Raw genomic sequence first — 14,491 nt, forward strand, 5'->3', positions numbered from 1 at the left:
CTGGGAAACTCTAGAACGGGTGTCAGCCCCCAGGTCCATATGTGGTGCCCTCGAGCCTGTTCAAAAAATAGCACAACCCTCCAGTGAGCTGCATATAAAATGCTATTTTATTCAGTTGCTCTTCCTTTTTAATCATACTTGTATTTACATAGATTTAAAAGCATTAAAAACGTGTTTATATTACATAAAGTTCAGGTGAGCTCTGACTCTTTAGTTCAAAGGTCAGTACAGGTAGCCCTTCGTATGAAACAAAGTAGCTCTCAGTTTCAAAAAGGTTGGTGATCTCTGCTCTAGAGCAAAGCACACACTTTGACAGGAACATTAAAACTGACATCACATGACCTAAGTTACTAAGATCAGTTTATTAGATGATTTGCATATAAACCCACACCCAACTCCAAATCACAACTTTATTAAAGTGCCAATGTGTGACAAAAGACAGCATGATGTGATACTTTCAGTAGCTCAGATAAAATGTAAACACTTGTGTTCCTGTTTCATTAACAAACTATTCTCTGAAACTCATTTCTTTTCCCTTTTCCTTCCCTTTCACATCACCCGTAAAGATTCCCATTTCCATGAGAAAGTTCTCCCAAACTTGAAGGATCCTTAGAGTCTCTCTTTGTCAACCAGGGGTGGTTACGCGGGCCATCGCGTGCCTTATCATGTCTCTTGCATGAGCGTAGCGCTTCACGATCTGCCGCACATGCTCTTCTTCCTCGCGTTGCAAGATTCGCAGAAAGTTGTTCAGCTCAGGAAAGCTGAAGGCATCCCACTGCAAAGGTGAGGCATTTTGTTTTAAAATCTCACAAATAAACTGTAAAAACACCAGTTTACTCATCCTCACAGCGAAACAGGAAACTCACATTGACATCCCCGGTTTCGTTCTCCTTTAAAACCAGTTTCAAGGCTGACTCACTGGGGCCAGCACACAAGCGCAAAAACAGAGGGCGCTCGTCATCAGACAGCTTACGCATGAACACTGAAAGAAAACGCAAAAATTATGATGCACTTTTCTCTTTTCTGTTTTAAATCCATTCCTAATGTCAAAGGTGAATCCCACCTTGACTTTGCTTTTCAGCACTTTCAAACAAGGCAAACTTTGCCGGATTGTCCACCACAGTGAACTTGTTGAGCAACGCCTCGATGACTTCTCGCACCCGGGTTTCTGAGCTCACATGAAGGTGCTTTGCCGCATCTTTGGGGAGGTAGAAAGACGTCCGCCGCTTCGCCAGTCGGTCCTTTTGATCCTCCTCCTCCTCTGTCCAGCTCTGGCTCCGAGAAGGTGGTAGGGAGATGGGACGAAGTAACTGGAAGTGGACCTTTATGAAACCTGTGTATGTCCCATCTTTATTCTGTTAGAGATTTAGATTCGGTAGCGTTAGAGGGTCTAATTTGCGGAGAAAAAAAAAAAAAAAAACACCAGAATTTGACGATACAGTTCAGAGATTCACATAAACCCATCCTCAGCATGAATTTCACCATCATTTATTTGAACTGTTTTTTGTTCTAGAAGCTCAGCATGATGCTGCTACTGCCATGCTTGACAGCCGGTACAGTGTACTTAGATTTGAAGTTAGGAATCCAGTCAAAATTTGATTTTGGAACATCGCTACTCTCCTGATTGCCATTATCTCAGTTTATGCTGAAGTTAAACTGGCTTCTCTGTAGACAGGGACACCACTGTTTCAGCAGAATTCGGTTTATGGCAGGCTTCAGCCCTCTCACGCCACTGAGAGTGACGGTTTGGGTCAAATCACTATAATCTGGACTCTAATCTGGCAGTTCTAGCAATTCTTCAAAACTGTTTTTAGAATTTATGCAGTGGGCTAGCACGTAAACCCTGATCTCAAGGGTATTGGAAATGTATGCATGATGCTTAAATGCCAAGAGAGTGGTGAAATATCCAGCCAGAATTACTCCATAATCTAGTTGACGGCTGCAAAAAAGGTTCAGATGCAATCATTAAAAGTCCAAAATCTACATGAGGTTCATGCTTCTGAATTATGTATGCAAACTTCTGACCGGGCCAGAACCCGGCTACTCCAGAACCAAATGTTCTGTGACTCACGTCCACCATGTAGAGATTGTTGTTAATCAGAGCGTTGTACTCCTTCACCTTCTGCTGAACCTCGACAACACTTAGCTCTTGTCTACCCAGTTCAGTCTTCTCATCCTGAAAGCCCAGAGGACAGAGGCAAAAAGGAAATTGGTGAAGAAGAATCAAGAATTACGGGAAACAACGAAGATAAATGCAAAACTGAAAAGCCGAGTTGAAACTAATTCAAAGCCTGATCAGTACACCCTTGTAAAATGTAGTTTTGGCCCCAGGAATATATCCTCCTGAATGTAGGATGAGGCACCTGGTTTACGACTCTCCGTCTTCTTTTTTGGACAAATTTGTTTTAGATTATTGTCACTACTTATTTCTAAGAACCTCCTCTAGACTCTCATTAATCTCTCCTCTCTTTGCTCTTTCCTTCATCTCCACCCTGACCATCAGGTCTGCTTCAATCACCTGTGAACAAAAGATTATCCTGAGGTTATATGGAATCTTCACAGGAGAAGATTTTGTAAGAAACCTTTTTGTTTCATTTCATAGTTTTTTTTGTGTTTATAATTTTCTTTGAGAATTAAACACAGTAAATCTAAACTCTTATCCAACTAAATGTATTTTTTTAGGTTCCACTCATACCTTCTTTAATATTTAGTTCATCCTTATAAGAGTTTCCTACCTACGTTCTAAAGCTTTGATTATCTGTTTAATTCTTTTTGTAGATCAGATTTTTAAAGACTTTGTGGCTCAAGTGGCCTTTATACCCAGTAATCAGACAGGAAATTGGTAGAGAGTGAAGGAAGGAAGAGATCAAGCAAAGGGCTCTTGGTCAGGAATCAGGACTAATAGACTCTGCATGTAATATTGCTTGCACTACCCCCAACAATATTCATTACAACACTCAAATCCCATTTACAGTTTAGTTTAATTGTAGATTATGTTCTGAAAATATTTTATCGTATCATGCTTTCATTGATTCTAAAGCCTGTTTTTATCCAGACCATGACCCCTTATCAAATGAAAATAAATCAGATAACCAGATTTCTTTAAAATAGACTATAGTAGAGCATGGAAAAAAATTACTGTAAATCTTCATTTGTCAAAACAGGTAAGAAACATGCCCAAGGTGGGTATGAACTGACACCCCCTTAGTCGTCCAATTTGGGACAAGCATGCTTTTTGTTTCAAGCCTGAGGTATCAAAGAATTTTATGATAATTTCCAAGAAACTGAATGGTTTTCTTTCAAACAGTTTTTCTTCATGTTTCTAGTCTCTTCATTAGCTTTCAACATAAAGATTAATTCCACAGTTTTACTTGTTCCAGGATATTCTCAACTTCTCACAAAAGCCTCCGTTGTAATCTCAGCAGGGGGGTTATAGGCTAATCACAACCATGATGAGTGACCTCATTTGTTTAAAATACAGGTTCTGCTGGATTTTCCACAAGCTGAACTCTGGGTACGTTTTGCAAAGCTAAAGTGATGAGGTTTGGCCTATTGCACAGTCAGAAAGGACACTAAAAGCAAAAATACAAAGGAAAAAAAACGACCTTAAAGAATGTGACACCCATTGATGACAATGCCTTTCTTATAAAATTACAAATAAATAGTATATAAAATAATTATGCAGCAAACACTCTATAAGCCACTGAGTGGGTGTTATAATGTAGCATTTTAAGGTTCAAACAGAAGGTAAACGTGAGCAATGTCTTACTAAATAGTGATTGTGTGTCAGTGTATGAAACGTCTCTTATTGCTGCCTTATAACTGATGAAGGATTTGTAAAGAGTTAAGAACTTAGTATGAATGAAATAAGGAAGGAAGGCATTGAAAAGGACCAAGAGTGGAAAGGCAGTTGGTCCTGATGATACATCTGTGAAGATATGGACGTGTTTAGGAGAGAACGCAGGAGAGTTTTTGACCAGGCTGTTCCATGAGATCTTAGAAAAGATGCCTGAGGAATGGAGAAGTACGGGTTAATTATTATCATCTGAGTCAGAACTGGCACTGATCTGATCATGTTATTCAGTTAAAGTCCAAGTTTGTTTAGAAATGTATCGCTTTTTATGTTTTTAGCTCTGCCTGCTTTTGTTTCTCTCCATTTCTACTCAGTAACAGCTCTTCTCCAAGTCACTTGCAATGCTCCCCTCTCCCCCTCACATTTTTAACCAGCAGCTTTAATTCAACCGTAGTAATGAGTTGAACAACATGCACTCTGAATCCAAATGTTAATATGTTTTATACTAGTGGAGGCAAATAAACTGCATGACATGCATTTTGTTTTGAGTAGCTACATCCTGGAGGTGAGTTAAACGTGCTTAACAGACACAGGCAGCTCCTCTGCTCTGACCCACTGCTACCTCTGTCTGTCTCCCCTCTACATTAGACTAAACCAGTGGTCTTCTGGTGTCCTGCTCCTTTTAGATGTGTCCCTTATCCAAAACACCTCAATCAAATGGTTGAATTAGCTCCTGGGTATGCAGTCAAGGTCTCCAGAGTCCTGCTACTGACCTGATTATTTCACTGAGGTGAGTTGAAGCAGAGTAACAAATAAATGTTGCATGACACTGGCCCTCTGGGACCGGAACAGAGAATAACTGGAGTAAGCCATTGTGCCAACTATAGCAGATGGAGGGGAGCATAAACCACATCCTTATTTTTTGTGGCAATTACTTTTAATATCCTTTTTTCATTTTTAGATTGTTTAAATAGGTTCCTCTACTGATTAATTGGGGGTGGGGAGATATCTTGAAAAACTGTGGTTGCAGAATGCCTTTTTAAAGACACCTATTAAACTTCTTTCTTAAAGTAACACCACTTGAGCTCTTTTCCTTCTTCAGCACACCTGATTCAAGTAAATGGTCTTTATAAGGCCTTTATAGTTCCACAGCCTAACAGATAATTCACTCTTCTCAAGCACCTGTTATGGGGGAGGAAAAAAATCTAAAATACCAAAGGACACCCACCCTGGAAGATTGGAATTGGACACCTCAGTTGTAGAACTAAGGAATCGATACTATGCACATATCTGTTTTGTTTTTTAGGGTAGATCAGGAGGGACTGGATCAAACAACGAGTTGGTCAGTAGCTGTGATCATATAGTGGTTATTCCTTTGTGTTGTGGTCGCAGCAACCCCAGTTTGAATCCGGGTCACGGTACAACAATGCAAAGGGCACTGCTTAAGTCCTTTAAGAAGAAAATTCTGGTCAGTACAGCAAAAAAAAAAAAAAAAAACAGCTCTGCTTCTTCTATGGTATTTAAAGATGGCGTGGCGTATATTTTTAAGATCTTTCCAATCTTGCTGCACAATGCGACATCATGGCTATGTGTTAATTAAGTAATTTGAATCACGTGTGGGAGCAGGAAACCATATAATGGGACCTGCCATTCAGGGCTACAGTGGGAAAACTCCGGTCCATGGAGTTTGGGAACAAAAACCTTGTAAATTTTTTGCTTGGTAACGGGTGTCCGAAATATATGCGGTCGCTCAGTCAGCTTTATACGCATGTGTGATCGCTGATCATGGTGTCTACGGAGGCTCTTTGATTGCTCAGTTGGTAGAGTGGAGAACTGTAAAGAGGTTTCCTGGACATCTTTAGGTTACTGGATCAACTCTGGATCAAAGGAATACCTTTTCAGCAGATATGATGCTTAGGTGAATACGCCAAATTATCACCACTTATCAAAGGTGAAAATTTTGCACAGAGTCCAAGAGGATTATGTTTGTATTTTTTAATAGTTTCTTTACATTCCTAACCTTTGTTAATTTCTAACTTTCTAGAGCATAGTGTAAAGACAAACATCATGTGTTCGGCTTGTCTAGATGAACGTTGTTGAGCCATGAATCTGATACTGTGTCGTGGCTGTAGTAGTGACAGGTGACAGAGAGCTGAATCGGGGGGCTGAATACAACATTTTGAAAACTATGTTTACGGTTATTTCCACTTCAAAATTAGGCACTACTTTGTGTTGATCTATCTATCTATAAAACTGAAATTAAATCTATAAAAGTTTTTACCTGATGAAATTCAAGCGGAGAGATTTATTTTGCAAGGCAATGCATAACTGTGCTCTGTTTTGAACGTTTTGTCGTTCTTTACCACATTTGTGTCGGTCTCAATGGAGTCCTCACTGCAGTCTGCGTCCTCTGTTACCACACTTCCATGCGTGCTGCAGTCCAGCTGGATGAACGGTCGGCAGCGGTAGTGACAAGTGTAGCTGCAGTCTGAAGGAGAAAAACAGAAATGGAATGAAGGTGCCGTTTTGGTTTTCTCTGTTTCGTTTTGACACTGGGTAGCGCCAGTCTTTTTTATTATATTCAATTCAATTAAATTCTATTTTATTGATGTAGTTCCAATTCACAACACATGTCATCTCAAGGCACTTTATAAAGTCGTCTGCATTGTCGATGACTTTGCAGCAATCCCTCATACTGAGCATGCATGAAGCGACAGTGAAAAGGAAAACTCGCCTTTAACAGGGAGGAAAACATCCAGCAGAACCAGGATCAGATTATATATATTATACCATCGGTTCCTGCACTATCAGAGGAAGCTGTCGCCTCTTTGAGTGTAATTTCTTCAGTAGGATGTGGCCGATCGCACAGCAGAAACACCAGAAGTAAAAGGAAACAGAAACACAAAGGCAATCCGTGGCCCTATCTGTAAAGAAATCCCGAGTTGAAACGTGAAACTGGATTTCACTGGAATTTATTAAACAGAAATAGGCAAAAGCAACATTAAACACAAACCCTTTCCAATGGGACCGAGGCAAAAGAATGTATGTTCAAAAGTCTTTGAAATAGAACAGATAAAGGAGAAAAGGTAGTTTAGTTTCCAAAATTAGACAGACACTGCAGTGCAGGAGCCATTACTTGCAAACATCAATTATGCATTTGTCTTGATCTGTTCCTGCAGAATACCTCAAAGTAAAATACAGTGCTGCCATGCCTGTTTCATTATTTTTTTATTGCTTTAAGACAACATGGGAACAAGGTGTACAATATCAGCCTTTAAAATTCTTTTAAAGTGTCGTCTTATTGACACTTTCACTTGGTAGATTAAAATAGACTCAGCCTTAAAATAGACATGATTTGGAGGAAGTACTCACTGGCACAGCGCAGGGACTGCTTATAGAGTCCCCAGATGAATTCTCCACACAGGTCACACCAGGTAAGATGTGTGTAGCCGTAGGGCTGGAAGTCATGGCCCACGGCACCCCCTCTCGCATGACGGACCGGTCCCTCGATGCTGACGCTGTCTCCAACCAGACGGACGACGCGGTGGAGGCTTGGCTGGCCCGGATATGCAGGCGCCGGGGCGATGTGTCCGGATGGAGCAGCCAGCTCGATGGTATCAGTCACACTGAGGTCCTTCAGCTCAATCAGCTCACAGTTAGTCATCCTGCCCTCGATGCAGAAACTGAAATCTCACGTAAGCCCTGGGTGTCCATGTGGGAGTACTGGTGTGTGTCCAGTCTTATGAGGAGACAGCAGAGTTGGATTTACACCTTTCCATCATATTGGAGCATCATTTCTGATTCAGTCCACTTCTAGAGTCAGGTAGCATCACAATTTGAAGCTACAAGAGACATATAAGACAACTAAAACATTAAATGGGTCTTACAAAAGCAACTTGGTGCATGAGTTTGATTTTGATGCAGATTTTCTCTAATACATGCAGTATCAACATTATAGTTAAAGTAAAACACCCACACAAATAGTTGTGTCACTTAGCAGGTTGTACCTGAACCACACTTTTTGCAACTATCAAGCTCGGAGTTTTAATCGTCCGCAGTCAACTTCTGTATCTTTTGTTAACCGTCCTTGTATTAATATTTCAATAAAAGCCCCAAATTGTTGAAATTCTTGTCAAACATGAATGTATGTAAACTATTGACAGTGTACTTTGTTTTAACATAAAGAACAGATTTAAATTGGTTTCTGTCTCCACCTTCAAAAGAGGCAAAACAAAAGACTAACGTTTGTAATCTTTCACAGTCCGTGTAGAGGACATTGTAAACATTTTTTAAGATGGTGGTCTGCTCAGATCAGACAAAAACTGAACTCTGTGGCACGAAAGGCAGAACACTAAACTAGGGACAGGGCAGCAGTTGATGGGGATATAGATAGAGCAAAACACAGGGCAACACCAGAAGCCTGGAAAAGCCGTTTTGTGGAAACTCATCTTCCAGCAATACATAATTACATACAGCCAGAGCAACAATGAAATAATCACTTGATAAAATAGCCTGGATTGAAATCTAACTTAACGTGTAAGGCAATAAGGCAAGTATACGTTCACAGATGCTCTAAAGCCAATCCGACTGAGTTTGAGCTATTTTGCAAAGAACAATATGCAAAACATTGTCTTAATTAGTAAAGGACCTAGAGACATACCCCCCAAAATATTGCTGCTGTAAATACAGCAAAAGGAGGCTGTACAAGGCATTTACTTTTTATACTTTTACTTTTTAAACATTTTGAAAATAAATAATATTTTTCCTTCCACTTATGTGCTATTTTGTGTTGTTAAAAAACAGTAAAATACTATGTTTTTCTTCCATATATGTTTGTGGTTACAAAGTGATAAAATGTGAAGAGTTTCAAAGTGTAAACATACTTTTGCAGTCCACTATATAATGCCTATATTACAGAATTCATTAGATAGCAGAGAATTTATCTAAATTATTACTGTAAAAGTAGCTATAAATAAAACCACAAAGGATAGTAAATTAAGAAACGTTTTTTAAAAAAACATGTTTTTCTTCAGGTAGCTGATTAGTGATGTAGACTACTAAATTTACAGAAGATTTGTGAAAAGCCATACCATTCTGCTCCCACGTGTAGTAAATTGTATGGTTTTTTTTTCATGTCAACTGTTTTTCATTTTGAATTGCCTGCCATTCTTTGTCAGATCTCTCTTGAAAATTATTTTTGTAATCTCAACGAGAGCAACCTGGAAAAATAAAGGTTACATGCATACATACATACATACAAATTAAATTCACTTATATTAGTAACGAGAAACCAAATCACTATTTTCCAACTTAATATAGAGAAGCCTCGAAAATGTTTACAGCAGCATCTAAAACTGCAGTGAACGTATTTTTCCTCTTCGGAGCCAATTTATTGTGACCAGAATAAGAACAACCCCGGGCTGTTGTCTGCCAAGTGGGTCACCACACGGTGCAATTATCCACGCAGGACAGCAACTCATTGTGAGCGACATCATCTAAACCTATGGTGCCATACTTGTTTATCGCCTTCTCGGACTTCTGCCTGCATCACTCAGTGTGATAAATCATTCTTTCTTTACTATTATTATTTGAACATTTAATCGTCAAAAGCAAGCAGCCCGAGTGTGGAACGGGACAACCCGGCTTAATCCCGCACCCCACAGTGTGTGAACGTGAAGAGGAACAACTCCACCGTTAGATCTCCTGACAGACGAAATGTTGACAGAGACCTCCTTACCTCCGTCGCTTCATCCCCCGCCGCTCTTTGTAGGCGATTATTTACGGAACGGGCGCATTTTTGGTCGTTGGATTATCAGCGAAGCGCCCCTCGCCTCTTCTCCCTGCGCGCACTTTGGGTTTGCGCATGCACGTTGTGAGACCGGGATAATCCTTTAAACCAAAATGTTGCCTTAAAGTGGACGGAGCGGAAAGAGGCGCTGCTGGAATAATCCTCCCTGCTGCACGCATCTTGTCTACACACACAGATACTTGCTTTAGGCAGATCCGGGGAGAAAAAAACAACAACAACACGGTCATAAACGTCTGACTTAAAAAAAAAATAAAAACCCTACTGTGGTTATAAATAACTCGGGACATGAATCATGAACAAATACACAAAATAAACAAATACGATTGATATAATCTAAATGTAAACGTGAGCGTTCTCAAAAGGTTTGAAGGTGCATTTCTTCAAAGTCTGTAGTTTTTAGTCATATTTTCAATTGTGTTGTCAAAGTAATAGAATTTATAATTTAATTTAGAATTATAATTTAATAACATTTCTGAAATTAGCTTCAATACAATCTAATACCTCCAGAGAATGACACAGATGGCTTGTTAATTTAAATCACCTGAAAGAAAAATAGTAGAAGGTAGTTTTCCCCTAATAAAGAAACACTTTATGTGAGCAGATTGTTAAATCTTGTCTGAAAAGGATGTTTGAAGTCATTCAATGAAGGAGAAAACCCTCAGGCTAAAATATGGCTAAACAAAAATAGCATATGGGCTTCTTATTTGCTACAGAACTTGTTATAAACTTAAATCCACTCCCACATTTATTTACATCGCCAATTAAAATGTGCAAAAAGCCTGGTTTGACTCCCATTTCTGACAACAACTGTATTCCTCTGCTGAGGATTAGAAGAGAGCAAATAAATTGTTAATGATTGGAGAGTGGAAAGCTATCTGATCTCTGCCATTCATTGGCAATCTGCAGTGTTCAAAAACTTTGATGTCATGTTCAACTTTTTGCACATCTGTACAAGTTTGATGTGATTATTAGGCGCAACACACTAGATCGATCTAATGTGGCAGTGCCATACACAAGATGGGTGTAATGTTGAGGTGTAAAGCAAGAGTAAACAGGTCATGACTGGGGAGAAACTTCCAATATGGCTGCACGTTTGAGGATCCATGGTAAAATGGTGAGCACTCTGGACTCTGAATCCAGTGATCTGAGTTCAAATCTCGGTGGAACCTTATTCTCTTTAAAAATTTACAGTTGGCAATAATCCTCTTCTATAATGTTAGTGATCATAGTGACTGAGATTTGTTAATGACAAACATCACTAATATCAGGCATTCTCACTGCAGATTTGTCAACATGCATGAGAGCTACTCGCTAAACTTATGTTGTGATTACAAGCAGAACTTTAGTCAACCCTTTAGCAGTGCATAGTGTCAGAGGACAATTGTGCCGCTTTACAAGTTCGCAGTCAAAATGGCCAAGCCATATAATTGCTGAGTTATGTTTGCAAACTCCTTTGATGGCACTGGTTTGACTCCCATTTCTGACAAGAACTGTATTCCTCTGCTGAGGATTAGACGAGAGCAAACAAATTGTTAATGATTGGAGAGTGGAAAGCTTTCTGATCTCTGCTATTCATTGGCAATCTGCAGTGTTCAAAAACTTTGATGTCATGTTCAACTTTTTGCACATCTGTACAAGTTTGATGTGATTATTAGGCGCAACACACTAGATCGATCTAATGTTGCAGTGCCATACACAAGATGGGTGTAATGTCGAGGTGTAAAGCAAGAGTAACCAGGTCATGACTGGGGAGAAACTCTTCCCATATGGCTGCACTTTTGAGGTTCCATGGTGTAATGGTGAGCACTCTGGACTTTGAATCCAGCGATCTGAGTTCAAATCTCGGTGGAACCTTATTCTCTTTAAAAATTTACAGTTGGCAATAATCCTCTCTTATAATGTTAGTGATCATAGTGACTGAGATTTGTTAATGACAAACATCACTAATATCAGGCATTCTCACTGCAGATTTGTCAACATGCATGAGAGCCATTCACTGAACCTATGGTGTGATTACAAGCAGAACTTTAGTCAACCCTTTAGCAGTGCATAGTGTTGGAGTATAATTGTGCTGCTTTACAAGTTCTCAGCCAAAATGGCCGAGCCATATAATTGCTGAGTTATGTTTGCAGACTCCTTTGGAGGCACTGGTTTGACTCCCATTTCTGACAAGAACTGTATTCCTCTGCTGAGGATTAGAATAGAGCAAATTAATTGTTAATTATTGGAGAGTGGAAAGCTATCTGATCTCTGCCATTCATTGGCAATCTGCAGTGTTCAAAAACTTTGATGTCATGTTCAACTTTTTGCACATCTGTACAAGTTTGATGTGATCATTAGGCGCAACACACTAGATCAATCTAATGTGGCAGTGCCATACACAAGATGGGTGTAATGTCGAGGTGTAAAGCAAGAGTAAACAGGTCATGACTGGGGAGAAACTCTTCCCATATGGCTGCACTTTTGAGGTTCCATGGTGTAATGGTGAGCACTCTGGACTTTGAATCCAGCGATCTGAGTTCAAATCTTGGTAGAACCTTATTCTCTTTAAAAATTTGCAGTTGGCAATAATCCTCTCCTATAATGTTAGTGATCATAGTGACTGAGATTTGTTAATGACAAACATCACTAATATCAGGCATTCTCACTGCATATTTGTCAACATGCATGAGAGCTACTCGCTACACCTATGTTGTGATTACAAGCAGAACTTTAGTCAACCCTTTAGCAGTGCATAGTGTCACAGGATAATTGTGCCGCTTTACAAGTTCGCAGTCAAAATGGCCGAGCCATATATTTGCTGAGGTATGTTTGCAGACTCCTTTGGAGGCACTGGTTTGACTCCCATTTCTGACAAGAACTGTATTCCTCTGCTGAGGATTAGAAGAGAGCAAACAAATTTTTATTGATAGGAGAGGTGAAAGCAGTCTAATCTCTGGCATGCATTGGCAATCTGCATTGTTAAAAAACGTTGATGTCAATGTGTCACGTTCAACTTTTTGCACATCTGTACAAGTTTGATGTGATCATTAGGCGCAACACACTAGATCGATCTAATGTGGCAGTGCCATACACAAGATGGGTGTAATGTCGAGGTGTAAAGCAAGAGTAAACAGGTCATGACTGGGGAGAAACTCTTCCCATATGGCTGCACTTTTGAGGTTCCATGGTGTAATGGTGAGCACTCTGGACTCTGAATCCAGCGATCCGAGTTCAAATCTCGGTGGAACCTTATTCTCTTTAAAAGTTTACAGTTGGCATTAATCCTCTCCTATAATGTTAGTGATCATAGTGACTGAGATTTGTTAATGACAAACATCACTAATATGAGGCATTCTCACTGCAGATTTGTCAACATGCATGACAGCTCCTTGCTAAACCTATGGTGTGATTACAAGCAGAAAATTTGTCAACCCTTTAGCAGTGCATAGTGTTGGAGGATAATTGTGCCGCTTTACAAGTTCGCAGCCAAAATGGCCGAGCCATATAATTGCTGAGTTATGTTTGCAGACTCCTTTGGAGGCACTGGTTTGACTCCCATTTCTGACAAGAACTGTATTCCTCTGCTGAGGATTAGAAGAGAGCAAATAAATTGTTAATTATTGGAGAGTGGAAAGCTGTCTGATCTCTGCCATTCATTGGCAATCTGCAGTGTTCAAAAACTTTGATGTCATGTTCAACTTTTTGCACATCTGTACAAGTTTGATGTGATTATTAGGTGCAACACACTAGATCAATCTAATGTGGCAGTGCCATACACAAGATGGGTGTAATGTCGAGGTGTAAAGCAAGAGTAAACAGGTCATAACTGGGGAGAAACTCTTCCCATATGGCTGCAATTTTGAGGTTCCATGGTGTAATGGTGAGCACTCTGGACTTTGAATCCAGCAATCTGAGTTCAAATCTCGGTGGAACCTTATTCTCTTTAAAAATTTACAGTTGGCAATAATCCTCTCCTATAATGTTAGTGATCATAGTGACTGAGATTTGTTAATGACAAACATCACTAATATCAGGCATTCTCACTGCATATTTGTCAACATGCATGAGAGCTACTCGCTAAACCTATGTTGTGATTACAAGCAGAACATTAGTCAACCCTTTAGCAGTGCATAGTGTCACAGGATAATTGTGCCGCTTTACAAGTTCGCAGCCAAAATGGCCGAGCCATATAATTGCTGAGTTATGTTTGCAGACTCCTTTGGAGGCACTGGTTTGACTCCCATTTCTGACAAGAACTGTATTCCTCTGCTGAGGATTAGAAGAGAGCAAACAAATTTTTATTGATAGGAGAGGTGAAAGCAGTCTAATCTCTGGCATGCATTGGCAATCTGCATTGTTCAAAAACGTTGATGTCAATGTGTCACGTTCAACTTTTTGCACATCTGTACAAGTTTGATGTGATCATTAGGCGCAACACACTAGATCGATCTAATGTGGCAGTGCCATACACAAGATGGGTGTAATGTCGAGGTGTAAAGCAAGAGTAAACAGGTCATGACTGGGGAGAAACTCTTCCCATATGGCTGCACTTTTGAGGTTCCATGGTGCAATGGTGAGCACTCTGGACTCTGAATCCAGCGATCTGAGTTCAAATCTCGGTGGATCCTTATTCTCTTTAAAAGTTTACAGTTGGCAATAATCCTTTCCTATAATGTTAGTGATCATAGTGACTGAGATTTGTTAATGACAAACATCACTAATATCAGGCATTCTCACTGCAGATTTGTCAACATGCATGAGAGCTACTCGCTAAACCTATGGTGTGATTACAAGCAGAACATTAGTCAACCCTTTAACAGTGCATAGTGTCGGAGGATAATTGTGCCGCTTTACAAGTTCCCAGCCATATAATTGCTGAGTTATGTTTGCAGACTCCTTTGGAGGCA

At 39.9% G+C, this 14,491-nt stretch overlaps 1 protein-coding gene and 4 non-coding genes across 7 annotated transcripts; 4 read left to right on the plus strand and 1 right to left on the minus strand.

Annotated features, from left to right (window-relative positions):
• Positions 1 to 347: 347 nt before the first annotated feature.
• rassf1 (Ras association domain family member 1) lies at positions 348 to 9,757 on the minus strand. Of its 3 annotated transcripts, none has more exons than XM_021315445.2 (7): positions 9,531 to 9,756; positions 7,166 to 7,532; positions 6,157 to 6,281; positions 2,072 to 2,176; positions 1,064 to 1,355; positions 867 to 982; positions 348 to 775 (listed from the first exon to the last, which is right to left on the minus strand). In XM_021315445.2, exons 2-7 carry the CDS (start codon positions 7,455 to 7,457, stop codon positions 626 to 628), a joined length of 1,080 nt encoding a protein of 359 aa, XP_021171120.2. In that variant the 5' UTR covers positions 7,458 to 7,532; positions 9,531 to 9,756; the 3' UTR covers positions 348 to 625. The 3 variants fall into 3 exon arrangements, with proteins under 3 accessions (XP_021171120.2, XP_012716019.2, XP_035984899.1); XM_012860565.3 differs by having other exon boundaries at positions 7,166 to 7,635; XM_036129006.1 differs by lacking the exon at positions 2,072 to 2,176 and having other exon boundaries at positions 7,166 to 7,635; positions 9,531 to 9,757.
• A 1,627-nt stretch (positions 9,758 to 11,384) lies between these two features.
• On the plus strand, positions 11,385 to 11,456 carry trnaq-uug. Its single transcript has one exon. It is a non-coding gene; the product is annotated as a tRNA-Gln (tRNA).
• Positions 11,457 to 12,762: 1,306 nt separating this feature from the next.
• Positions 12,763 to 12,834, plus strand: trnaq-cug. Its single transcript has one exon. It is a non-coding gene; the product is annotated as a tRNA-Gln (tRNA).
• Positions 12,835 to 13,447: 613 nt separating this feature from the next.
• trnaq-uug lies at positions 13,448 to 13,519 on the plus strand. The gene has a single exon. It is a non-coding gene; the product is annotated as a tRNA-Gln (tRNA).
• Positions 13,520 to 14,140: 621 nt separating this feature from the next.
• On the plus strand, positions 14,141 to 14,212 carry trnaq-cug. Its single transcript has one exon. It is a non-coding gene; the product is annotated as a tRNA-Gln (tRNA).
• Positions 14,213 to 14,491: the final 279 nt, after the last annotated feature.

The sequence above is a fragment of the Fundulus heteroclitus genome, unplaced genomic scaffold (assembly GCF_011125445.2).
Source record: "Fundulus heteroclitus isolate FHET01 unplaced genomic scaffold, MU-UCD_Fhet_4.1 scaffold_128, whole genome shotgun sequence".
Lineage (NCBI taxonomy): Eukaryota > Metazoa > Chordata > Actinopteri > Cyprinodontiformes > Fundulidae > Fundulus > Fundulus heteroclitus.

Bases quoted from the DNA above. Each gene is read 5' to 3' on its own strand.
- rassf1 (XM_021315445.2), bottom strand. From the start codon at position 7,457: ATGACTAACTGTGAGCTGATTGAGCTGAAGGACCTCAGTGTGACTGAT. The intron at 983-1,063 runs GTGGGATTCACC...GTTTTCTTTCAG, and splicing joins TGCTGAAAAGCAAAGTCAAG to TGTTCATGCGTAAGCTGTCT. The intron at 776-866 runs GTGAGTTTCCTG...TCACCTTTGCAG, and splicing joins ACGAAACCGGGGATGTCAAT to TGGGATGCCTTCAGCTTTCC.